Source organism: Micropterus dolomieu, linkage group LG21 (genome assembly GCF_021292245.1).
Source record: "Micropterus dolomieu isolate WLL.071019.BEF.003 ecotype Adirondacks linkage group LG21, ASM2129224v1, whole genome shotgun sequence".
Lineage (NCBI taxonomy): Eukaryota > Metazoa > Chordata > Actinopteri > Centrarchiformes > Centrarchidae > Micropterus > Micropterus dolomieu.
The window spans coordinates 2,012,743-2,040,365 of record NC_060170.1 but is presented as its reverse complement, the minus strand read 5'-3'; the positions used below and the strand labels follow the sequence as shown (position 1 = coordinate 2,040,365).

The window sequence follows — 27,623 nt, the reverse complement described above, 5'->3', positions numbered from 1 at the left end:
CACAATATGAATAAGCTATGCAGACAGTTGTAAAGAAAGAACATCTTTTTCTTCTGTTCTCTACTTGTTATAGTTACACAGTATTAGGGGTGTGGGCTGTATTAAAAGTATCCACTGTTCTCCCATGCTCTAACACACAGTAACGATGAAATGTGTGCTGTTCTCACATTCTTCCTCTGTATGTACACATAAACAACAAGGCAGGGAAATATAAAAGGAATTTATTTTATTGTTTGGGTACATTATTGTTCAGTGTACATGTTCACATCTGAAACAAACTTTACGTGCTTGATAACTCTCCCACCCCGCAGACATCTACACGCCAATACCGATTTATATTCATAGCGGCAAGTGCTATGTAGCTCCACATAGGGGACACAGGAAGTGACATATAGCACCTTCATGCGGCGTCGGAACCGCGTAGGAAATTCACAGCAGCACCGGCAGAGCTCCAGAATATGCAACTCGGCCGGCTCACGCGCGGACGCGCTACAAGTGCGAGGGCCCGCCCAACGCTGCTTGCAGCTTTAATTACATTTGTCTTTTTTGTTGTTGTTAAGAGGTTGTAAATGTATTACATATTTTGCAAGACATTTCTGCATTAATCTTGTATAATTCCCTACTGATGCTGGTTTTATGTCATTCAGAAGGTGTTTTAATGACTGACAGTGTTGCCTCAGGTTGTAGCAGAATGTTTACAATGCACTCTTGATAAAGTGTCTATGTAAGGAAAAAGGTGCTTTGTTCTAAGAGGCATGTGGGAAAGTGTTGATATACTGACACGGTTGATACTGATCAATGATCAATGTTGTGTGATCAGCAATGATTTGCTCTTGTAGTTGATGTAGGTGGATACCGTTGTTTGCCAACACCATATTAACCATATGGCCAGTTCCTGTTGATGGGTGAACAAACGTTGCCTTCCATCTTCAGGAGGTCGTAAGGCAGTTATTTAGAAAACGTAATTCACAGCACAATACCAATTTTTTTGCTCTCTTAGGAGCATAGACCTATACTCTAATATTGTAGGACTACATCATATTGTACTGTACTGTGATGCAGAATGATGTGCAACAATTACATAGATACAGTTTAGTGTAGACAGTTGAAGACCTGTTCTCCAGTCTAAATGTATGCATTATGGATGCTACTGTGTAGCGGCTCAGGTTGGACTGGACTTTCTGCCCAGCCTCATTGTTACGCCGTGATTTATGACATGGTTCACCACAGTGGCCCTAATTTTATCGGAACCGTGTCTCCATGTATTGCATGGTCCCCTTATTTGTTCTTGTCCTTGTCCCGATCTTCCTCCTACTCTTCTCTGTCTTCCTCTCGCTTTCACCACTAGATTTGCAAAGTTGTAGTGTTTTGCAAGAAGTGTGTAGCAGAATTGCAAATAAAGTGCAAAGCAGAACATGTGTTTGTACTTTGTGTACCTTTGTTTAAGGCATGGTAACAAAAGTTAAGGTTTGGATGCTTTGGTTTAAGCATTCACTTTTAGTGTGTAAACAATCAGAAAAACCTATAATCAGACAGATCTATGTGGAGATATGACAGCACTTCCTGTAATTATTGTAACAGCTTTTGACCATGAGACTGCAGAGATTTTGGAAAGACGTTTCTTGCAGATCTGACTGCTAGGAGTTTGGAAACATTATTTCAGCATATTTCATGATTTTGAAATGTCACCTGGTGGACGATTGGTGCCAAATTTTGCACAGAGCCTCAGTGGGCCATGGGAAAGTACTTTGTCACCAAGTCTCTTGTTAATTGAACAGACCAACATGGACAGATGACATCACTTCCTTTTTTAAATGCAATTAAGGAAGTTGTTCCTTCATAACTTTTTGGATTATCAAAATAACTGTCCTTTTATTCCAAAAGTTGTAAATAAAACAGGAGAAGTATATAATGAAACTGTAGAGGGTGCGAGTGGGTGAACCTGGTTAAACAGCCCGTTTTGGCACACTAGCGATCTTTCAAAACTTCCTGAATGAAGCTCAGATATAGCAGGTTCTGTAAACCAGAGATTAAAATCTAATCACCAGCTTTTCTTTATAGTACGACCAAACTCAGTCCAGGACCAGTATCAAGATTTGCTGACTTAATCCAAGTCTGTACTTTCCCTGTATACCTTGCAAGATATACAGGGTAAAATACTTTTTTTGTACTGCTTGGCATTAGAGATGGACTTGATATTGGTTCCTGAAGGGTAATGGGCATAGTTTGGACTCAAGTTGACAATAGCTCCGCTAAGGATTAAATTTCCCTCATGTAACACTACAACATCCACTGCAGCACAGAATTACAGATTTCCAAGGCATTTCATTAAGTCATGATAAATAAAGGCACAGTTGGAGTTACTCATGAGAAACCACTTAAAAAAGCAAATTAATGATGCCAGTGTGAATCCAATCCCACTGTAGAACCTGAAATAGTGAGATTTTATTGAAACCAAAGATTTTATTGAAAACAAAGCATAAATCTAACTGCTCCAAGACACAGTGCAATCCAGAAACTACATTTAATACTTGATACAGAGAGAACATGAACAAGCTAGACAAAACAATACTAACACAGAGCATAAAGCCCAAGACGGTAAAATACTTGTAACAGTATAGAGGTAAAGAGAAGGCAAGCTTTTATTTTTGGCACAGATCTATGGAAGCAAAGAAAAGCTTCATCTTACATTTACTGTATAAGCAACTTAACTTAATAGTAATATGTAATCACTATTTAATGCTTAATATTGAAATTTAAATACCACTGAATATATTCAATCTATTAGAACCACCTGCATTTATGTGATTTGAATTGACCTTTTGCTTAACCTATCGCCCAAACATTGATTGCCCAATCATAGATCCAACGGTGGTCAGATTGGATTTCTCCACGTTAAAGTAGTGTGTTTGGAATATGGGGTCTCACATTTTGCTAGGCATGGAAGCCAGTAGGGCTGACCCCACATAGTCGAACATTCGATGCTTCTGAGCCTGATTCACTGTCAATCTCACAGTGGAAGCTTCGCAGCAAAACAAGGATCATGCCATTTTGGCGATATGGGGTGCTCAACGTCTGATTTTATATAGAACTACCAGTTTTCTCCCAATAAATTAATATACTGCCTATTACAATATACTTTTCAACATTTAATGCTGTAAATAAACATGTAAAAAGAATAAAACTTTCAATAAATCCAAAATTGTAATCCTAACCCCGGGTCGTCAGTGCGCATGTGTATGCGTAGCGTGTTTGTGTGTGTGTAGTGGCAGTGGACGAACACTTGCTGAAGAGATGGAGCCACAGCTTCACCAGTGTTGTGCCAGTTTTCTGTACCTCGCGGGACTTTCGGATAATTTATCACCGTTGATGAACCACACAAAGAATATTATATCGTTTTTAAACAGCCGGCTACTTGAAATAGATCCCGCGAGGAACCGTGACGTGCATGCAGTAGTTGGCAGCACGGCATGCACGCAAAACTATGCACAGGCGCGGAGCGAGAGAGAGAGAAAATAGCCAACAATAAGCCTCGGTTTAGCTTCGGCTCGCAATCGCAATTTTAGATTTTAAATACATTCTGGGAAAATATTACCGTAAATCTAAATACAGTAATACTAACTGACCGCGAAAACCACCACCAACCTCCATTTTCAAATGAAAGACTATCTTGGATTTGACTGAACAATATTTAGTTTAACATCAGATATCAGGAAACTTTTCTTGAAACTTTCACAACAGACTCTTCAGGACTGGACTGTATGCCTTAAGTTGGTGCTTATGTTGTGTGTGACGTTTTACGTGGACTTTCGGTTGTAGCTCTCAGTGCGGGGAGTGCAGCTGTATGAGAACACATTTGATAGAGCCTGTTCTGGGGTAACGTTATCGTCCGTCTGTCTGCTGCTTCATCATTAATATCTGGTGAGTGGTTAATCCTGAAACAAAAAGTGCACTAACATAACCTTAACTTTAGTCTAGAAGAACTGCCTGTGGCTTTGATATTCTGTAATCTGGTAAATAGCCACAGCTAATGTTACCTAACTTACTTAGCTAGCCAACGTTGGAATAGCAAAGCTGTCCTGTTAGCCTGTCAGTAAGTTAGAAGCTGATTAAATTAACATTAATAGCTTAAACAAAATACTTGACTTTTTCATAACGTTGAATAGTATTTTTAGGCTGAGGGCTAAAATTACCGGAACTTTCTATGTTATTTAATGGAGCTGTGAGTCTGACTTTGGGTGTTTACATGTAACATTAAAGTTAATTTGTTCACAATCAGTCTTTATTTTAAGTAGCTTTTCTGTTCCTCTTATTTCCACAAGATGAGCCATATTGCCATATATGCCAAGACCATCTTCAGGATTCCAACCTGTGAAACTGTAACGTTAAGTCCATTATCACTAACTAACATAACGTTACCATGGCCCATTATTTTAGTATGGCCCACTAAAATTACTAGATATATTTGAATTAAGTTTGATTTATTGGATTTAAGATACTTGGTTTTAGCCCCTTGCTGTAACAAACATTTTACATGACTTCTAAAGATGAGCTTAATTAGAAAGATAAAATGATTGCTTGTGGCAGCTTGTTTGTCTTCAGAAAGTCTTTGAGAATACTTGTGAATATCACCAAAATTGTGTGCCGTGGTCCTCCTGTCACTAGAAGTGAGAATAAGTATCCAATTTTTCCATTGACTCCCATACTAAAATTGGATAGGAAAAAGTCTCTGAAAATACAATCTGTTCTTTGAATACCGAAAGACTTGACAACACAACACTCACAGAAGTCATGTACATGTCCCATACTGTGTCTGAGTATTCGGATGGAATCCACCATACACCAAAATTCACATTCAAAGATATTGATTGTCTAGTGTAATCAGAGTGCGGAGCAGCTTTCATAGATTCAATAAAAGGTGTTCAGATAATGTGAGTTTGGCACTGGAGATGAATTTCTGCCCCAGTGATTGATTTGTGTTTGTCATTTTTTTGGAGGACAATCACAACTGCTGTCACCACTTCCACTGCCCACCCGGCTCCCCCCACCACCTCTATCCTCACCTGTCTAACTTCACAACCATTACTTTTCAAATGCAGACTTCCCCACCCGGAACACCTACAGTGAGAAACTGTTTTGTTAAGATTCTTTTGTGAAGATTCTTTTGTGTATTGCAATGTGTCTTGACAGGATAACTGTGGCCTGGTTGAATGTTGAGCCAATTTTCTGGAGTTTTGATTAGTTGTTATTTATTCTGATGATCTTTATGGAGAATGTCATGTTTAGCATGTGGGCAAGATGGTTGATTACCTGTATTTTCTTATCTTCAACCTGGCTTTTCTAGTCTCTGTGGCTAGTTATAGGGAAATATTTTTTTATAATATATATATATATATATGTATATATATTATATTTTTTATATTTTTACTTTTATACAATGATTACCGACTGCCTACGACATTGTTATACTATCAGTTTCAAAACAGATCTCTTTATATATGTATTATTATGACTGTATTATTGCAATAAGCGATCTGCTTTAGTTAAGTCTTCAAATGTCCTTTTTATTTTACATCAACAGCTAAAACAGTATTTTATTCATTAAACAGTAATACTGTAAACTAACAGTAATGTTTTCATAACAGCATAATACTAAAATAAATAACTAAAATAACAGTATACTGTACTTTATTTTACCGTATGCTAAACACTACTGTTGTTGGTTTTACAGTAATTTTATCGTAGAATGAAATACAGCAACTACTGGATAACTGTAAGTTATAGTTAATTCGACAATAAACATCTTACAGGCGCTATTTTACAGGCCTGTACTTGTACAGTGCCTTTCCTGTTGTTCCGACTACTCAAGACGCTTTACACTACATCACATTCATCTGGAGCAATTTGGGGTTCAGTGTCTTGCCCAAGGATACTTGCAAACTAGGGGAGCTCAGGATAGAACCTTTTTTGTAAATAGACGACCGCTCTAACCCCTAAGCCACAGCTGCCCAACATTAAAAAAATGACTAAACATTTTGATGGTACATCTGCAGAGTGCTTTGTGAGAACAGAACATTTGGCAGGCATGGCAACAGTAACTACGGTTACAGAAATATAGGGTTATTTTAAGTGGTGCAACTTTAAAAACTTGGTTTTAAGTTCAAGTTGCTAAAATTGGATTCAGATTCCAAAATCCAAGAAGGAACAAGGATTAACATTCAAACTTTGGGGTGGCTGTGGCTCAGGAGGTAGAGCGGGTTGGCCGTTAATCGGGAGGTCACCGGTTCAATCCCTGGCTCCCCCTGGTTGCGTGTCGAAGTGTCCTTGGGCAAGATACTGAACCCCTGGCGGCTGTTCCGACAGTGTGTTAATGAGCGTGAATGCTAGTTTCCGTTTGAGCACTTAGGCTCAGTGTATGAATGTGTGTGACTAGAAAGGCGCTATACAAGTACGGAGCATTTACATTTACAAACCTGAATGGAATCAATTAGACCACTGTCCTATCAGGTTACGTTCTGTCAGTCACATGATCCAAGAAAGAAAAGTTCCTGGAAACTCTGGATACTAGAACTTTGTATTTGAATTGTGAAGCTGGAAAAATTCTATTTTTTTTTTAAATATACAATTTGAAAGAGCAGAATTCCAACCACCTAAATTGAGAGAGATGGTTTTCAAATGAAAATATTTCAATGCTATAACTTCAGTGGTATTTAAATTTACAAAATAAGGTATTCAGTAGTGATTAAATCTCACAATTAGGTGTTGAGTTGCTTAAAAAATTCTACTAAGTTCTTTGTTTTCAAAAAAGAATCAATCCTTAAGACTTTCATTTCAGTCACACATCTGTTTCAGTACAAAATAATGCCAGTCAACACAAACAAAGTTTAAATGTTTTCAATGCTTAGTTCAATTCAAGATTATGAATGTATAACACAAAGCTCTTTTTAAAGAGTTAAAATCCCATGATCACATGAGATAATACTGAAGTTAGAACCAGGACATCATATTTTTTCACATATGATGCTCACATGGTACATATCAATTTACACACAGCAAACCTCGGGCAGGTTATTTTCCAGTGTAGGAATACTTGTTGGTTTCAAGGTTGGGGGAGTATGTTTGGGGACTCAGTAGGAACCCACAGCTCACTTTTGCCCCGGGAACCCTAGCAATAAAGCTGACCCTGCATCATATAGCATACATCTTAGGTCTAAATACAGCTGAATCAACACTTTTACTCCAAAGCAGTGACATGGTGTGACTTACCTGTGCCGTGCTTATGTGATTTGTTAGCATATCAAATTAGCTTTGTCAGTCTGTATGATGTATGTCAGCACCTGAGGACAAAAATATGTTGACAAATGCAGAGTCAGGCAGAAGGTGTCTGTGCACTGTGCAGCAGACCTGCTTCACTGCTGTGGTGCATCTTGAGAAGTGGAGTCCTGAGTAGTTTTTACAGTTACTGGGGTGGAGTCTTCAACTAGCAGCTGCTCTGGTGGACGCAGGAACACCAGCATCACTGTGATGTTATCACTGGAACCGGCTGCCTTAGCGTGACCTACCAACTGTTGAGCGACTCTCTGTCCAATAGCATCCTCAGACCGTTCCAGTGGAGCGTCTTCCCCGCCCTCGGGGTCACCAGCCTGTTGGAGTGCATTCAGGACCAGATGTGGCACCTCTGAAGGTTTGACTGCATCAAAGAAGCCATCACACGCCAGCAACACATAGTCCTCATCCCCGAACAGCTGGGTTGTTGAGCAGTCAGCATCTCCAGAGACATAGGGCTTCTGGTCAAAGTCACCTGGAGGAGTGATGTGGAATGTGTGGTTAGCAGCTGCAGACCGACTCCAAGGCCTGAATACCTCTCAATTAATTGGTTAGAATGAAGATCAATAGTGCTCATAAACTACCTTACAAATCTTAGGCTGAATTCACACAAAATCAGGTATTGTGGCAATAATGTCGGTCCATTTATTTGAATAGGGGTAGTTTTTTTAGCCTGTGATGATGTAAACTGCACAGGAAGTAGTTACCCTGCGGCAAAAGTTTAAACATAATCAACTTTTGGATGTTCTTACGTTACAGAGGGAAATCACATAAGTCACGTTAAACCTTCTCCACAGTCAGCCTGAAAGAGATGCTGGGCTCTTCCTTTTGACATAAAATAATGGCTGATCACTACACATTTATACATTAAAATCCAAAAGAATCCTCTATCAGATTCAGAATCAGCTTTATTGCCAGGTATAAATGTAACATGTAAATGCTCTGTACTTGTATAGCGCCTTTCTAGTCTTTTTGACCACCAAAAGCGCTTTTACACTACATCTGCATTCACCATTCAGTCACATTTATACACTGAGCCTAAGTGCTCAAACAGAAACTAAGGCCCAATCCCAATGTCCCCCCTCACAGACTCACAGACTTTGAGGCGTTCCCAGGAAGTACGTGAGGGCTTAGGTATTTTCGACCTCTCGAGGGCGCTCGCGCAGACATTTTGAGCCCTTTATAGACCCTTTTTGTAAATCTGCATTTCTGCAGACTTTGGCTGAGGGAATTGCCCACTGTTCATAGCGGTACTTTTACACAGCCAGATCTGTGTGAAGATGGGGGTCAGCTGGTCAGGGCAGATTTTCAGGCAGGATGGTGACACCGTCTGGGCCAGGAGCCTTCCTGATCTTCTGCCTCTGGTAGAGCTGGCACACATCCCCCTCACAGATCGTGAGTGCAGGTGAGGGGTCGGAAAGGGGGGTGAGAGCGTGGCAGTCGGGGAAGGTGACTGTTTGAAGATGGTGTTGGAGCGGGGGAGAGGTGTGACTGTGGGCTTGAAATCTACAATGGAAACGATTCAGCTCGTCAGCCAGTTGTTGAGTACCAGCAGTGTTGGGGGATGGTCTCCTGTAGTTAGTGAGTGTCAGCAGGCCTCTCCACACTGACACAGGGTCGCTGGCTGTGAAGCTGTTTCCTAGCTTTTCAGTGTAGCATCTCTTTGCTGCTTTGACCTCTTGAGTCAGAGTGTTCCTGGCCTGGTTGTATAGGACTCTGTTCCCACTTCTGAAGGCCTCCACTTTGGTCTGACGAAGCTGCCCGAGTTTCGCTGTTAACCAGGGTATTTGGTTGTTGTATGTGTGGAAGGTTTTGGTCAGCACACACGTCCTCACAAAAACTCATGTAAGATGTCACAGTGTCAGTTCGTCCAGGTCAGTGGCTGCAGTCTCAAAAACACTCCACTCAGTGCAGTCAAAGCAGGCCTGTAACTCTAGCTTTGACTCGTTGGTCCATCTTTTCAGTCTTTACAACAGGTTTAGCAGATTTCAGTTTTTGCCTGTATGTCGGGATAAGATGAACCAGACAGTGATCAGAGTGTTCCAGCGCTGCATGGGGGACAGAGCGATAAGCTTCTTTTCATGTAGTGTAGCAGTGGTCCAGTGTCTTAATATGCTGTCTGTACTTTGGACGTTCGTGGCTGAGGTTTGCTCTGTTGAAGTCCCCGAGAACAATGAGCAGGGAGTCTGGGTGTTTTTTTAGCTGAAGAAAAAATCCTAATATTTCTGATACAGTACTACTGCAATACAATGTGTTTATAAAAAAGAACTGCCAAAAAAACTAACAAAACAAAACATGGTTGACTGACTAAAATCTTTGTCAGGTTGATTGACTAAAATCTTTGTCATACAACTTCTATAATTCTTTATTGAACTAGAAAATATATACTGTACATACAAATGGTTCTCTCTGTCATTAAGGTAATAAAGACCACTATGTGAGAATTTACTGTATTAAGCCCAAAACTTGCTCTCTTCTTGTTGGTTATGAGTGACTTACCTATAGCTCTTGATACAGCATATGTTCCATTAACACGCCAGCAACCCATGAAGGTGACGCAGCCACCAAGATCCTCAATTCTCTGTTTTTCATCCTGGACAGTGGAGGACAAAAGAGACCAACCTGACCACCAGACCACCTTCACACTGTTCATTTAATCTGAAGACGTGCATTGACAGCCATCAGTCATGTAAAACTCATCACATTGAGTGTTGTGGTGAAGACAGAAGACCTTGACAACATAAAATCAAAACCTGTAACCACAGCAGTCTAAACCATGGTTCTCAAACGTTTACACTTAAACTAACACAAATTAAACCCCCATTTGATAGGAGCTTTGCTCTGAGATTCAGAAAATGTATGAAATCATTGACTAAACTAGTCATACATTACGTCAGTGTGTTACTGACGGGAGTCTTGAAGTCGCTGTGGTGTTCACACTACGTGACTGATCGGTGTCACGACGGCTGTGTCACCCGACGCTGGTCTCCAAACCACGTTTTGTCAAGAAAACACACGTGAAATGTGAAACGGGAAATGAACCAAAAAAAACACACGAAACAGCTGTTGTTTGTTATTATAAAGATAGCAATTATAAATACAAAGAATATGGATGAAAAAATGGATTAGCACACGCAGGTGGCAGGGATTGTCTGAGCTACAGAGAGCTGGAGGTGAGTTAAAAGTGTTTTCCGGTAAAAATAGCTGCCTGCTCTTCCAGCTGCCTGCTCTCATTGGATAGATGTAGATGTGAATGTCACTAAGCTCGCCGACGCAAATTGGGCTTAAAATCGTGTAGTGTGAACTAGGCTTTATAAAGAGGGAAAACCTGTGTGTGAGTGAGTCTATATATGTGTCTGGTATGCTCCCAGAGCAGGGCTTATAAGTTCTGATGTTGTAGTCAATTGTTGAAACAGAGTTATCGTCATCAGGCAGGTTTGATATACAGTACGTTAGAGACGAATGTGTTGAAACTGAGTTGTAAGAGTTTTATGTTACAGTAAGTTCTAAGGGAGCGCTGAATATCTAGCAGTATCTTTGCCATTGTCATGCTGTTTCAGTGTTATTAATGCTGTAGGGTCAGGGTCAGCAAGTTAGTTTAAGTGACCAGTTAGCTCATTCAGTAGTGCACAGGCCTTTCAATTGGAGGGTTGTATGTTTGGTCCACTCTTGCACGAATATTTTTTCCCTCTTCAACAAATTGACTCTGAAGAGATTGTTTCACATGCTCACAATAAAGCATGTGCTGGAGCGTGTGCGTCCCGGTGATTGGTCCACATCCATCATCCTATGGACGCTTATTTTTCATTTCAACAGCATCTCCAGGGAGAGAAAATTCTTCTCATTCAGCGGAATCACGTTTCCTGAGGCTTTTTAAGAGGTTTTAAGAACTACAGACTCTTCTGAATGTCTGTCAGAACTTTTCAATGTAAAAGTTCTCAATTCAACTAAAAATAAAGCATTGCTGCAAAAACCTTTTTTCTATTTTGTAGGCACAATTACTTAAGAGGAAGTGATTATGTGAGTAACTGTTGCCGTCATGACTGAGTCCTATTTCAGCACCAGCTGCTTATTTATGGTATTTATTTATTTATTTATTTGGCCAGTGGGCTCTTGCTGACTACTGCTTTAAGTGAAACCAATGTGAAACACATATTATTTTTTTTTATTTTGGCAAATACATTCTTACATTTCATCTCACACAGGTAAAGCTGTACTACTGATAAAGTCACAAAACAAATTTTTGAGACTTTCCCTTCTTCAACTATCCAAGTGTTGCAATTCCAAAGCATTTTTATTTTTTTTAAACAATAGGGCATAGTTAACTATATATAGACAAACATAGGAAGCTCTTCACTCCATGGTTCACCAGAGTTCTATGATAAGGAATACAAACAGCCAGATATACAAACATACACACGTTTATCTACATACCTAAGCACACATATCTACATATATATGCATGCATAGAACAAGATCAGACAGAAACTTACATACTCATTGTTTCTTATTGATGTCTATACCTACATTTCCCATTGTGTCTAGTACCTACATCCGTTAATTATGTCAACAAGTCCATTTAAAATCTGAAGTAACTAGTTTAATATATTCAGTCCACTTGATCCAAATCAGGTAAATTTTTAAGTTTTGGATCCTGAGGGAAAATGATAATTCCATAATATCAATTTAATGTATTATTTCTATCCACTCTTCAATAGTTTGTGGGTCTGATTTTAGCCAACTCTTTTGACAGCCTTTTTACTTGCTGCCAGAAGTATATGAGCCAGTTTCTTGTCTAGTTATTACTCCATCTATCTAATTGGATATCACCCATGTAAACAGCATCCCATCTGAGAGGGATACTACTACCAAATAGATTGTTAACATGTTTATGTATTTCTTGCCAGTAGGGGACCTGGCAGCTCCAAAATATGAAAAATGGTTGGTGTTGTTTTCCCCACAGAGCCTCCAACAACTGCCATCTCCAAAATGTGCTTTTTGCTGCGGGGTAATTAAGAATCGTACAATATTTTTCCGCCAGAATTCGCACCATGTGGATGAACTAGTTGAACTCATTGAATTGCTCACACTCTTTGCCAAGTCTCCTCTGGGATGTTAAAATTACCCTCTTTCTCCCATTTCTTTTTATATAAAGTGGGTTTTCTGATTTACAGTCCTCTCCAAAAGTATTGGAACAGTATGGCAAATTCCTTTGTTTTTGTTGTGGTGCAGCCTCTATATTTCTGCTCTCTGAGTCTTCTTCCAACAGTGGATTGTGATACCTTCACCCCTGCACTGTGGAGGTGGTTGCTGATGTCACTTACTGATGTTTTGGGGGTTTTCTTCACAGCTCTCACCATATTTCTGTCATCAACTACTGTTGTTTTCCTTGGCCGACCTGTTCGACGTCTGTTGCTCAGTACACCAGTAGTTCCTTTCTTTTTCAGGCCATTCCAAATTGTTGTCCAATGGCTCTGGTCGATTTTCCTTCTTTTCTCAGCTTGACAGTGGCTTGCTTTTATCCCATAGACAGCTCTCTGGTCTTCATGTTGGTTTATCCTCTTGAACAGGAAATGCAGTCTTTATAGGTTTGAACCAAAGATGAAAACTAGTCATGCAGAGCTATTTAATTTTTGGACAATCAACCTAAAAGGCAACACCTGGGCAACCAGAACATCTGTCAGTCACATGTTCCAATAGTTTTGCTCACTGAACTCTTGTCTCATACTCATCTTTTGATCTTAAACCCAAATGTCTTCAGTGAACAAAAACAAAGGAATTTGCCTTACCGTTCCAATACTTTTGGAGGGGACTGTACATTGAAGAATACCTACGTACATTTTGGAGATGATATTGCTGCAAGTCGTGGATTTAGATGCTGACAGGAATAGTTTTTGGATATCTAATTCTTCTGTTTTCGAAGCTGTGTTCAAGTTCTGAACGAAATAGTGTCGAACTTGAAGGTACCTAAAGAAATCATTCTTTTCCAGGTTGTGTTTTTCCTGTAGGGATAAAAAGTTTTGGAAACCCCCCCTTGTGGACAAACGTGTAGAAGTTAGTAAGACCTTTTGTGGTCCATTTTTTTTTAATCTATCATCAGATCTATTCGGCAAAAAGTTTTAATTGTAGGCACACTATCTTAACAATTTTGCAGGAACTTCTAACCTACTTAGTTTCAGTTTCCTGACATATTTTTAGTGATAAGTTGAGCCACTGGTTGCCCTTGTTAGCAATTTTTTTGTAGTTCCTCATCTGTTAAAATTGCTTCTAGTGGGATGTCTTCCGCCAATAGATTTCCAATGCCCTTCCAGAGTATATAAACAAAGTAAGGGCCTTAGTTGGGCCGCATAATATATTTGTAAACATGGGAGGCCCATTCCACTACAATCCTTAAAACTGCAGGGTTTTATATTAGATTCCAGGCTTTTCCCTTGCCACAAGTATCTGGACATCAATTTGTCCCACTCTATAAACTGTTTAGGTGGAATGTTAATTGGCAGGGTATGGAAAAGATAAAGTAATCTTGTTAAAATGTTTATTCTGACATATTCTAACATAGCGCTTAAATTCAGAAATGGAATTACATTCCATCTTGATAAATCTCATTTTATTTTCACATTTATTGGTCCATCGTTGAGATCATATAATTTTGATGCATCTTTAGGAAGAGTGATACCCAGATACCTTATTGATTCTGTTTCCCATTTCAATTTGTATCTACTTGTAATGTGTTTTGGTGAATCACAGTTAAATATCATTATTTTAGTCTTTTGTATATTAAGTTTATAACCTGAGAGTGATTCATATTTATTTAGTATATTCATGACTTTGGGAAGCGACTGTGTGGGCTGCACTAAGTAGATTAACACGTCATCCGCAAATAAAGCCAATTTGTGTTCCCCTGTTGGCAAATCTATTCCTTTAAAATCTCTATTTTGTTTTATACATTGGCTTAAAGGTTCAATAAACAAGCCAAAGAGAAGAGGGGAAGCACAGCATCCCGGTCTTGTTCCGTGTTCTAGAATAAAAGTTTGTTAGATCACCATTGATTTTTGTCCTTACAGATGATCTCTCATATCGTGCTCTGAATGTGTCGATGACAGACCTGTGAAAGCCGAATTTCGTCAATACTTTATACAAGCAGGACCATTTGACAGAGTCAAATGCCTTCTCTGCATCTAGACTTAGTATGGCTGACTCTGTACTATGTTTTGTGACATGTCTAATGTGTAAGGTTCTCCAAACGCTGTCTTGCATTTGTCTTTGATGAACAAAACCTGTTTGATCCATGTGAATGAGTTCTGGTAGGATATTTTTTATTCTCTTGCTCAATATTAACGTAAACAATTTATAGTCAACATTTAGTACGCCGATGGAACTTTCCCGGAGTTATTAGTTGGAGGAGCAGCAATTTGGAATCCTTCGGAAACGAGCAGGTGCGCTGGTTAAACTGAGACAGCGGGGATTTCGCACTGCGCTCCCTTCAATCCACCTGGCGAATGTCGTCAGACCAAAGAGGAGGCCTTCAGAAGAGTCTTGTACAACCAGGCCAGACAACACAATGACTAAAGAGGTCAAAGCTGCAAAGAGGTGCTATGCTGAAAAGCTAAATAACAGCTTTGCAGCCAACGACCCTGCGTCGTTGTGGAGAAGCCCGTGGACACTCACAAACTACAAGAGACCATCCCCCAACACTGCTGGTACTCAACGACTGGCAGACGAGCTGAATGGTTTCTACTGTAGGTTTGAAAAACAGTCACCTTCGCCCACTGACCTCTCACCTGCACTCAAGATCTGTGAAGAGGACTTGAGCCACCTCTGCCAAAGGCAGAAGGTCAGGAAGGCTCCTGGCCCAGATGGTGTCTCACCATCATGCCTGGAAATCTGTGGACCAGCTGGCCCCCCATCTTCACTCAGATCTTCAACAAATCACTGGAGCTGTGTGAAGTTCCCTCCTGCTTCAAACGCTCCACAGTCATCCCGGTCCCAAAAAACCCTCCATCTATGGACTGAATGACTACAGGCCCGTCGCCCTGACATCTGTAGTCATTAAGTCCTTTCAAAGACTGGTGTTGGCCCACCTGAAGGACATTACTGGCCCCCTGCTGGACCCCCTGCAATTTGCCTGCAGGGCTAACAGGTCAGTGGATGATACTGTCAACTTGGGTCTGCATCACATCCTGCAACACCTCGACTCTCCTGGGACATATGCTAGGATCCTGTTCATGGACTTCAGCTCTGCGTTCAACATCATCATCCCGGACATCCTCAGCACCAAACTCACCCAGCTCACTGTGCCAGCCTCCACCTGTCAGTGGATCACAGACTTCCTGACTGACAGGAGTCAGCAGGTGAGGCTGGGGAACATCACATCCTGGCGCCCCCCAGGGGTGTGTGCTCTCCCCACTGCTCTACTCCCTCTACACCAACGACTGCACCTCAGGGGACCCATCTGTCAAACTCCTGAAGTTCGCTGATGACACAACGGTCATCGGCCTCATCCGGGACGGTGATGAGTCGGCCTACAGACAGGAGGTTGATCAGCTAGCTCTCTGGTGCAGTCAGAACAACCTGGAGCTTACACGCTCAAAACTGTGGAGATGATCGTGGACTTCAGGAGGAGCCCCCCCACTCTGCCCCCCATCACCATACTTACAGCCCTGTGTCTGCTGTGGAATCCTTCAGGTTTCTGGGATCCACTATATCCCTGGACCTAAAGTGGGAGCCCAACACTGACACGATCATCAAGAAGGCCCAACAGAGGATGTACTTCCTGCGTCAGCTCAGGAAGCTCAACCTGCCTAAGGAGCTACTGATGCAGTTCTACACAGCCATCATCCAGTCTGTTCTCTGCACCTCCATCACTGTCTGGTTTGGATCTGCCACCAAAAAGGACAGGAGCAGACTACAACGGACAGTCCTTCAGAATGGTGCCCTCCATTCAGAGTCAGGAAACGGGCAGGAAACATCACTGCAGATCCATCTCACCCCGGACACAACCTGTTCCAGCTCTTCCCCTCTGGTAGGCGCTACAGAGCACTGTACGCCAAAACCAACAGACTCAGGAACAGTTTCTTCCCACAAGCCATCACTCTGATGAACAGCTGATTTCTGACTCACGCTGTCAGGAACAATTCCTGTGCAATAACCCAGTAACTCTGTCTCTAATCAGCCACCTGTTTACTGGTTTCCACTTATTATCTATTTATTCACCATTCTCTATTTCAGTGCTGTTTATACTATGTCATATTGTATATACTGTATACCAATACATCTACCTCAGGTCATAGGTCTTATTTATTTTTTCCAGCATCCTTTGCACTATGCTCCATCACACTGTGTACATGTATGTGTACCTGTATATCATATCCACCTTCAACTTGTACATAATGAGAATAGTTTACTCTTGCATCCTTTGCACACTGATCACTGCACTATTTGTCAATATGTCTATATTGTTTTGTTTAGTGTGTATATTAGTGTTGTCTACTCTGTAGTATGTGTCTGATTTTATTTATTATTTTATTATTGTATAAGTAAGCACATCGTGAGCAATGTACAATCCTGAGTCAAATTCCTCGTATGTGTACACATACCTGGCAATAAAACTGATTCTGATAGTTACCGCATTCCATTTTGTCTTTTCTGTCTTTCAATATGACTAAAATAATCGCATCTCTCCATGAAGGCGGAATTTCTCTTTCTTTTAGCACCTAGTTAAAGGTTTTTAATAAAGGTGTCATTGATTTTTATCAGTCAGGGCCAAAGCCATCCGGGCCCGGGGACTTTCCTCTTTTAAGTCTCCTAATTGCGGAGTATAGTTCCTCTTTACTTATTTCTGCAACAAGTTTTTGATTTTGCTCCTCAGTTATGGAGGGTAGATTCACTGTAGCTAAGAAAGTGTCAATTTGGGGGTCATCTGTTTGTATTTGGGAGTATAATGATTTATAGTACCTCTCAAAAATTTCTTTTATTCTAGCTTGTCTCAATTGTTCCTGATTCAGGGTTTTGAATCTTATGTATAGTGTAATCAGCTTGCTGTTTTTGCAATCTTTAAGACAGAAGCTTCAAAGATTTACCTCCTACTGCATAATAACGTTGTCTTGTAAACAAAAATTTTTTCTGAATTTCCTGTGTGTTTATTTCATCTATTTCATTATTTGTTTTCTTAATGTCTGAACTAATTTCTGAATCTAAGGTTTCTTTATGCTTTCTGTAATTGCTTTAATCTGTCTTTTAGATTCTTATGCCTTTGTTGTTTTTCATGCGAAGTAATAGAAATTATTCACCCCTTAATTACAGCTTTGAGCACATCCCAAAGCACGGGCAGCTACACCTCATTAAGTTCAAGATATACTTTGATTTCATTTTCTAATTTATTTTTGATTTGTGTATTATTTAGGATATGAGTTTAATCTCCAAAAAGTTGTCCTCGGTTTATTGTTAAGGTGTATTGACATATATATGGGACAGCGATCCGACAGAGCAATTGGACCAATATCACATTGCACTACTCTATGGAGATCTTTTTTAAAGATTAAAAAATAGTCTATCTTAGAGTATATGCCATGAGGGGGTGAATAATGAGTATAATCCTGACTGGATGGATACATTTCTCTCCACACGCCTACAATACCTGTTTCTTTCATCAAATTGTTTACCTTTTTACTGATACCACTGGAGTCTGGGTTCCCCCTTGAAGAGTCTAGTTTTGGAATTAAACGTGTCTTTAAGTCACCCCGACATATGACAGTCCCCTGACCTTTTGTTGTCATTAATTCAACTATTTGTCTGTAAAATGACCATCCACTGCCTGGGGGAGCATATACATTAAGTAAACTCACTAGGATTCCTTCCTTTATCTCTAAGTTCAGACGGGTTCATAATTTACAGCATTTGCTATCAGAATGGCCACACCCCTTCTGTGACCTGTTTTATAAGAGGATGAATACATATGCTTAAAGCCCATTTTATTTAATTTATTTTGTTCAATTTCACTGTTTCTTGAGTTTTCCCTGACGACCCAGGGTTAGGGTTACAATTTTGGATTTATTGAAAGTTTTATTCTTTTTACATGTTTATTTACAGCATTAAATATTGAAATGTATATTGTAATAGGCTGTATATTAACTTATTGGGAGAAAACTGGTAGTTCTATGTAAAATCAGACGTTGAGCACCCCCGTATCATCAAATGGCATGATCCTTGTTTTGCTGCAAAGCTGACTGTGAGATTGACAGTTGAAGCATCGAATCTTCGAAAATTCGGGGTCAGCCCTATAACTAACATTGTCATCCTTAAGAAGTCTGTATATTTCTAACTAAAGCAATGGTATATCGATATTCAGTGTTCATCTGCAACTTTCTGTAGAGTCCCAATAATATCTGTTGTCACATCAAATGGCGTGGCGGTCATGTCACATGCATGCACCTGGTTGTTTTGATTCAGAATGTGCACAGAGAGAGAGGGGCTCTCTCTGTGCACATTCTGAATCAAAAGGAGGGGCACACATGGTGTGCTGCCACACATAAATCATGTATGGGAAACACTCTACAATATGGCTGCATCTGTTTGGCTGCTGTTGCTGTTGGGCTGAACCCATTCAGTGCAATAAATGTTGGAAAATTATATTATATTCCGTTGAAGTATGTGTGTGAGAGAGAGTGAGAGCGATATCCCTACCTCTCTGTCTGGTTTATGGGGGTCCATGAGTGTTATGGGTTGTCCCTTTCTGACCAATATTGCTTGAGAGTCTCCCAGCCAGGCCACAGTCAGCTGCTGACCTTGGATCAGCACCGCCACACCTGTGGTGCCGCTCCGCAGACGCTGTCAACACACACACACACACACACACACGTTATTTTAAAATGTTACTGTAACGCTTTTCCTGCCACATAAACACTGTGATGTTGGCGCAAAAAAAGGGGTGGGGGGGGCGTTACATGTGGGCTGCACTTGATGAAACGTAGACGCTGGTTTAAATGACCTCTCTTTCTGGAACGGAAAACCCTGAGTTTACCTCATTTCAGGGTTAACAAACTCAAGAGATTCTAAACCTGTTTTCTGAAACAGGGAATTACTTCACTCGCCTTGTCTTTCTGGTCGCTCTTTTACCACACAATGCATGACCCCACGAACCAGACCAAAAGGCGACCCCACGTGTCTACACTGAAACACAATCTTCATTTTTAAAACCCTAGGTTTGGTAAGTGTCAGTGGTAAAATTCACCAGTCTGCAGAATAACACATCCACACTAAAACTTTATTTCGTTTTGGCTTGAAAATTTAACATACTGTGAGAATTGTGATTCATTTCCAAAGAGTTTCATGGCGTTTCATGGCGTTTACCTTTTATACCCCATTGTTGGCTGGTCGCCATGACTACCCCACAGTAGTGACAGAGAGCCTGTTTCTGGACTGCTCACATGTGCCACCTGATGGTTGTTAATGCACACTGCAGCTCCTCCTAGATAAATGATTTCACCCCCCTTCACTGCGGTAATCAAGTCAACTGAAAGGAGTGACATCGGTTGGTTTCTCTGCAGCACTGCCCACAGGGATGACCAGAAAAAACTTGGATCCCTTACATGTCTTTAAATCTGAGAGTTTAAAGAGTATTTAAATTCAAGCAAAAAAACTGTTAGATGGAATATGAGGCAGATCCTTTAATAAATAGAAAAATATAAAGCAAATCTAAAAGCAGTTTAGGATGTTGGACCAGTGCTGCTTCAATACCTCTCTCCTGGCTTTGTCCCTGAACATGTCATCCGTTTGTGTGAAGGCGGTTTTAAAGGCTGTGACTGCGTCACTCTGCAGCATCTCCTGTTTACTCAGGACAACATGGAGATGAGTGGCAGCGTAGGTCGCAGCATCAACCCCACCGTGGCCATCAAACACAGCAAAGTAGGCACGCTCCACTCCGTCCTAGACCATGGTACAGAGACAGAGAGGAAAAAAAAAGTCAAATAAGTCTCATACATTTTATTATTTTGAAGGGGTTTTGATTTCTGGTTTTTGTCCGAATTCTGCAATTGTGAATAACAAGACAAGAATGTTGCAATGAAAGTCTTGTACCTGGATTCCAAAGAGCTGGTTGAACTCAGCTAGGGCCAAGTGTTTGTCCTCCATCTTACGCCTTGTGTTCCTGATGGCATGAACGGAGCAGTGGAGGAACCGGGAGCGGGAGGACGGGAGCTTGGGGAAGTTTTGATGCCATGCCAGCGCAACATTTATCAGCTTGTTGAGGAAGAGACGTTGTACTGCCTCTGATTGAAAAGCTGACAGCAAGAAAAAATAAACAACAAATTAATCGCAGCCTTTTGGTTCTTACTACTTTTTGCTTTTACATACCAGAAGTGTTCTGTGACTCTTAAATCTTGGCCCTTTGACATGCTTTACTTGTCGGGACAAAAAAAGCAAACTCCCAGCTTAGATTAGATTACTGTGTCCTCTCCTATAGTACTGCAAAAGTTACCTATGACAATTCCAGCTTTGAAACAAAACTTATGATGCTAGTCTAGTCTTAGCAATGCAATGAGCAAACAGCACAGCAAGAGTAAGTTATCACAAAAACAGCCATTTTTTAAGCAATATGCAAATCCTCCTTAAAAAGAATCACATATTCACACAAGCTGTGTGCACTTCAATGGAATATGGTGAATATGGTAATAGGCCCAGGTGCCAAACACAGGACAGCCATCCTCTCCTACCACAAAAAATCAATAATATTTCATGTAAGCCTACACATCATGACCGCGCACACAGCCAAGAAACCATTAGTAACAGTCACTTCAGAACCACGAACAGTAGCATAAAGGCATTTTGGAACACACCAAACAACAAATTCTAATCAAGTATACCCGCTCTCGCGCTGTAAGTCCAGACAGTTGTGAATAAGAGGTACATAGCCGGTTGAGTTTTGAATTATAAACAATCCTAAAACTGAAACGCAACCTTACCTTGAATGTGAGCTGCCCTTTATCAGAGGTGCTGAAGTTAACGTGTGTGGGTTTCTGGTGAGATTTCTGTCTGATCACTTGTGTTTTCAGTTAGTTTCGCTTTCCACCTCTTTGTCATCCTAACATTTAGTCCTAAACAGGTTTCTGAGTTTGTCAGACCATCTGAAGGGGATATATGTAATGCACAGCAGTATAGGGCAGGCAGGCTTAAAAATGATTTCTCATGAATTGATGACATTAATCTCGTAATATTATGACTTTTTTCTCTGTATGTCAGAGTACACAGATATGTGAGACGGATTCTGAATGTGCAGAAAGTTTTGAACAGGAGCAGAAAACCTGCTGAACCACAGGAGTTAATAAAATCCAGAAGTTTCTAAATGAATTAAAATGAATGAATGGGATGATATCCCATGAGAAAAGTTGATCTGCAGGAGAAACAGATCTGAAAGCAGCACAGAATAAGTGCGGCACTGACTTGATTGTGTTAGAGTTTAATTCTTTGAATTGTCACCTTCTGAATTTTGTGTTTCCCTTTACATAAATAAAAATATTTCCACCATAAAATGGTGCAGAAAACTTCACTAGAATGCAGGAAATTAACTGTTTAATGCTCAAAAATGTTTATATATTTCAGCAAAAAAAAAAAAAGTGTTAAAATCTTGTCTCATCTTGATCTCATGAACTAAGTGTCTCGTCACACTCCTATTAATAAATAATAATATTAGATTGGCATAGCAGCTTATTAAATAAAAAATTGGAAAATTGGGAAAGTGTTCATAATGCAGTATTACTGATCAATCTATTAAGTGACCAATGCATTGGCCATTATGTACATTTACAGTAAAGTGGAGAAGATTCTTTTAAATCTTAAAATATTCTCTTAAAGTTGCTCTTAATCCCACAAATTTCACGGTCCATACATCATTTTACACCAAAATGTATGTTCTACACATGTAACTATGGAATCAAACAGACGTATACATTGACAGTTGAGTTAAAATACTAACAATATCTGCAGAATTGCTTAATATCCCTTTAAAAGGTGATAATATGTTAATGTTGTGTTCACAGTTTGTTTCACTAATCCATAATGAGCATAAAGTAAAATACTTACAGACTTGCTGCTCCTCTTCCTGGTTGACCTCAGCTTCCTGGGGGCAATGGAAAGGTGAAAGGTCATTCTGCAGTAGCTGGGACAGCGCTGCCTGGCACATGAGGGCACTGAGGGCTGCAGGAGCACCCCTGAACCAACAGAGAAAAGCAGAAATATATATCTTGTTGTGTACTTTGTCAAGATCTGAACATGTCTGATTTCTCTCACCAGACTTGGCAGCCAAGTGATACACAACTGTACAGCCAGATGGTGACTGATCCACCCTAATACAGACATAAACAAGCAATCACTAGCAAAAACAAATCGGTAAAACATAACTGGACAATGCTCAGTGTTCCTTTAAAGAGTGCCGCTGGTGAATGTGCGTCTAAATGTGAGATCAACTCTGCTATCTATCACACCTTTTCCTTTACAGAATTTTTGACGCAGTAAAGGCTGGACTTGGGAAACAGTAGGTGGGACCAACAATTGTGTTTCTACAAACAGGATGTGAAGTCTTCCTGAAATGAGAGCAGAAGAGAAAGCACACGAGCCAAAGTCTCTTTGGAGACCAAGGCCTCACAATAATAAAAAAAAAATATATATATATGCTCCTACTTTCAGTTTAGCTGAGCTCAAAAGTTCATTGTAGTAGCCGTTTTACTGTGCTCCATGTTCCTAGGCCACTTAGTCTGCAACATATCTTAGCTTTAACTCATTTTCCACTGAATTATGAAGTAATAATTATGAGGTGTGGAAGCAAATACAATTAATAGAAATAAGGAGGAGATGAAAATGCATGTGAAATGAAAAACAGAGTGATAAATTATCAAGTGATTTGATTAATCTAAAGCTGATTTGATGAACAGAGCCATGTCTCAGCATTTTCTGCATCTTACATTCATAATTCACAACCCAAAATTGCCATTTATCATTTAAGGAAAGTGGCCTCAAGGATGGGAGAAACAAAAAATAATCGATACTAGAACTTCAAGCAGGTATCAACGGGGTCCAAGCCCCCAGGGGAGGGGGAAGAAAGCACAGAAACTTAAGAAGGCTAAATTCACATGCCAAGTTCTTGTCAGCTATTACAGAGGAGCAATAGAAAGCATCCTGACTGTTAAATTCACAAACTGGCATGGGATGTGCACGGCCCAGGACAGGAGGGCTCTGCAGGCAATTAAAACTGCTCAGAAGATCATTGGTACCCGTCTACTGAGCATCAGTGAGGTGAAGTACCTACAGAGCTCAAATGTCTATGAAGATTCTCAGTCATCCAGGTCATAGTTATCCAACGAAGGTTAAAGTCAAGGGCAACTGGACTTGGTTGAAGATACTGGAAAGTCAGTATCCAGTATCTTCAACCAAGTCCAGTTGCCCTTGACTTTAACCTTCGTTGGATACAGAGCTCAAAGGATATTAAAGGACACTATCCAATCAGCTACAGTCTGTTCACCCTGCTGCGTTCTGGAAAAAGATACAGAAGTATCTGCTGTCACATCATCAGACTGCAGAGCAGTCATTCTCAGCACTGCACCATGTAAAACAGTATATCATTTTATATATTTTTTTGTATATAATGTTTTCTTGTGCGAAGTGCAAACTTCATCTCATTTTACAACCCTGTTGTAAAATCCTGTTGAAAAATGACATGAAATTATTTACAATTAAGTGAAATTAACACAAGTTGTATTACATATGTATTACAGTGACTTTAATCAGGTCGAACAAGAGCACTTCGAGCAAGTGGCATTCATTCTCTCACTCTGTGTCTATTTGGTCTTGTGCTGCAGTATCCTTCAGACATACAACATTATGTAAAATGCTTTTTGTGTACTTGTCCTTCTTTGTCGTACCTGGCAGCCAGCAGCCTCAGGCCTAGCTCCAGGCTCTCTCCATGCAGCTCCTCCAAGCAGACTTTGCGGCTCAGAGGGCTGCCAGGCAGCGGACTGTCTTCCTCCAGAGCAGCTGGAAACTCCTCCACAAAACTCCTCAGGAAGCACCTAGCTTCCTCTTCCATCCCACAGACTCTGGCTGCAGTAAGATCTCAGGTAAAAAAAAGGAGGTCAGGGCTCACAGGGCACTAGTGGAGATTTTACGGGCAGAGAAAGTATAGAGAAAATTTGACTCTGGGAATTAATGCAGTATCCACATGACAGACATTTAAATTCCCACATCTGGTAACACTATTGTGAGAAAGTGACATTATAATAATGTCGTTAAATCATTATTATAATATTGTAACAGCACACCAGGAAATACAACTGAAAAGCTAATGTTACCTCTACTGATGTAGTGACTTTGACTTATTAACGTGCCTCATAAGTTAATAATGCTAAGTCAAAAATGTTATTTTTATTTCACATTTATGATAGTAAATACATAGTGAGTATTCTCATTTTTACCACACGTTTTATTTTATCATCTTAGCGTAAACTGTCTCCCTTAAATAGCACGAGACAACACTGCAGTCAAGCCAGCCTCCACTTCGAAAACGACAGTCAAACCAGCCCTCGCGCTATTTTGCGATGCGTATTCTTTCTAGGCATCACGGTAACATCGTGTCGCAGTACATTTCTAAATAAAAGTGAGCTTCTGCAGAACATAATGCAATTGCTGTGGCAGAAACGATTTAATAAATAAATAAATGCTTAAGACAAGTATCTAAAGAAAGTATTATATTTTCACAGAAAGCTTACTAAATTCAGGCAAGATTCAAACTGATGTAAAAAAAACAACAACTTCTGTTTCCCCTGGCTCATTTCACTTCACTGTGAGAACAGACCACCTCAGGGAGACCCTCTGTCAATATTAGAGCGATCTGATGTAGGTTTTAAAAGATAGAGCCCTTGAAAAGGTTTAATATTTTTACTGAATTCCCCAAGATTCAAACTGATGTCAAAAGAAAACTGGGTCATTTAACTCGCGCAGCCCCCATCGGACGCACTGATCAGTCATGGGGCTCCACCCACTGTACCCATAGAGACAAGTGGGGGGTGAAGCCTGTGTGAGAAAGCATGAAGGTCACGATGTGGTAACTAGTTCTATAAGCACAGGCAGAGCCCTCTACTGATGGGCCCTGCCGCTCCATCGTCTGCTGAAGGGTTAGTCTGCAGTAGGGACACTGCTATAATACAGTACTCAGGTATCTGTAGTGATGCTCTAATGGTCATCTACGTGCGCAATTCAAATTTCAGTGGGTGATGTGTGGGTGTGATTGGAGGTGGTAATACTCATAAAGTCCAGTCGAGGAATCCGACTGTGTTTATAGAACTAGGGTTACCATATCGTAACCTTTGTGGGGGGTTTTTTACCATCAAACTGAATTCAGGGGGCATTCAGTGAAAATATAAGACATTTTATAGGGCTTTAATTTAAATGAAATGAGTTAGTGGCAACAGGAGGTTTTCTTTTTACACCACTCTAAAATCAGTAAATTCAGATAGAAGATATTAGACATTTTTAAGGGCTTTATCTTTTAAAATATACATCAGATCGCTCCGATATTGACAGAGGGACACCCTGAGGTGGTATGTTATGCTTTTTAAATCAGTTTGAATCTTGGCTGAATTTAGTAATCTTTCTATGAAAATGTAATACTTTCTTTAGATTTAGCATTTATTTATTTAATCGTTTCTGCCACACCAATTGTACCATGTTCAGCAGAAGCTCACTTTTATTTTGAAATGTGCTGCGACAATAGACTGTATATAAAAAGGGCTGCGACACGATGTTACCGTAATGCCTACAAAAAACACGCATCGCAGAACAGCGTGAGGGCTGGCTTGTCATTTTCGAAGTGGAGGCTGGCTTGACTGCAGTGAGCCAACTAGGAGCCTTCTGTTTTTAAACTAGAAGCCAGAAGCCGTTGCTTGAATAGAATAGTTTTCATTCACGTGACATGCGCGATGACCAAAACAACAGACCAACATAGCGGGTAACACCCGGGTGTGACCACACCCGCAAGAGCAGTCAAATTGTATTTGGATCACCTTTCAACTTAACAAAAATAAAGATATGAACACAAACTGCAAGTGTTGGGCATTTCCGATCCATATAACATCCGCTGCCGCAATTCTGCCGTTAAAAACCGCCAGGTCCCTGCCTCTGCTCGACTGCGGTAATAATGTTTACGTTTACCTTATGGGGAATCCCTCACCTAACACAGTTCAGGCTTATGTTCTCCTCGATTAGTGCATCCGAAAGCACAACAACCTGCAGTATTTCCAGCAATTCAAAGTAACAGTTTATTTTTGCTTATTGCTTGGCAGACAGCGGAAAATAACGTATTTTTTGCCCTCATGGGAGCGTTTTCCTTGGAATGTGACGTTGTGACAGCGGTAGGGATTTAACGTTACCGAAAATGTATAACAGCTGAGAGGTGCGAAAAAGGTATGCTCGGTCGCTCAGTATTGCAACTTCAGGTTTCTCTAAACTTTCCCCTATATTGCCGAACCGGAAGCTAACTTACAGCTAACAGAATGGAGAACTTTTACTATGTTGGGCGGCAGGTTTGCGTCTTTAGCGTTAATAACGTTCCTGCTGAAACGAAGTTAACGGTTGGCTAACGTTAGAGATTAACGTTAGCACAGTAACGTTAATTGTGCTGTATTATTTCCACACCAATGAGAGGGGCATGTGTCCAAGCTGTCGAGACATATCCGTTAGCTACCAAACGCATACAACCTAACGTTAAGCAACTTTACAGTTCTGCGTAAACTTATTTTGTGTTCCCAAAATGTAACGTTAAACACGGTGTGATTTTACGTGTCCTGGCATGTAACGTACAAACGTGTACATGCACAAACGTGTGTAAGCTATCTTCATATGTGAAACATTAATGTTGCACTGTGATGCAAGCAGTCAGCAACAAACAATTGACGTTGGTCATTAAGGGATGGATCAACGCTACTTTTTAAGTTAATTTATCATTTCCCAGACTAGCAGACGTTAGTTTCTTCATTTTACCTGAGGCTAAATAAACTGGAACAGCCCTTTAGCATAACGTTGGTGTTTCGCGTAGACAAATTACAGACGGACAGCTAAAGGAAACGAACACAAAGAGCAACAGACATTCATTGATAAACACACACAAACCTGCTTTGGTAGACCTGATGGTAGTAATACAATCACAACGTACTACAGATACTGTTGAGAAATCTGTTGAGAAAACACCCTATTGGACCATCTTCCTGTACGTCCACCCCCCCCCCCCGGTAAATTTAAAGGAACATACCCATATT

At 40.4% G+C, this 27,623-nt stretch overlaps 1 protein-coding gene across 5 annotated transcripts; it reads right to left on the bottom strand.

Moving 5' to 3' along the window:
- Positions 1–6,879: 6,879 nt before the first annotated feature.
- Positions 6,880–27,580, bottom strand: ppm1f (protein phosphatase, Mg2+/Mn2+ dependent, 1F). Of its 5 annotated transcripts, XR_006822414.1 has the most exons (9): positions 26,540–27,428; positions 24,237–24,463; positions 22,402–22,529; positions 20,401–20,603; positions 20,062–20,250; positions 19,009–19,152; positions 9,826–9,919; positions 7,267–7,801; positions 6,880–7,183 (listed from the first exon to the last, which is right to left on the bottom strand). XR_006822414.1 is itself a non-coding variant. In XM_046034409.1 (8 exons), the coding sequence occupies exons 2-8, from the start codon at positions 24,398–24,400 to the stop codon at positions 7,410–7,412; spliced, it is 1,314 nt and encodes a 437-aa protein (XP_045890365.1). In that variant the 5' UTR covers positions 24,401–24,463; positions 27,478–27,580; the 3' UTR covers positions 6,880–7,409. The 5 variants fall into 5 exon arrangements, 4 of the variants coding, with proteins under 4 accessions (XP_045890365.1, XP_045890366.1, XP_045890364.1 ...); XM_046034409.1 differs by lacking the exon at positions 26,540–27,428 and adding an exon at positions 27,478–27,580 and having other exon boundaries at positions 6,880–7,801; XM_046034410.1 differs by having other exon boundaries at positions 6,880–7,801; positions 27,349–27,445.
- Between the last annotated feature and the right edge of the window lie 43 nt (positions 27,581–27,623).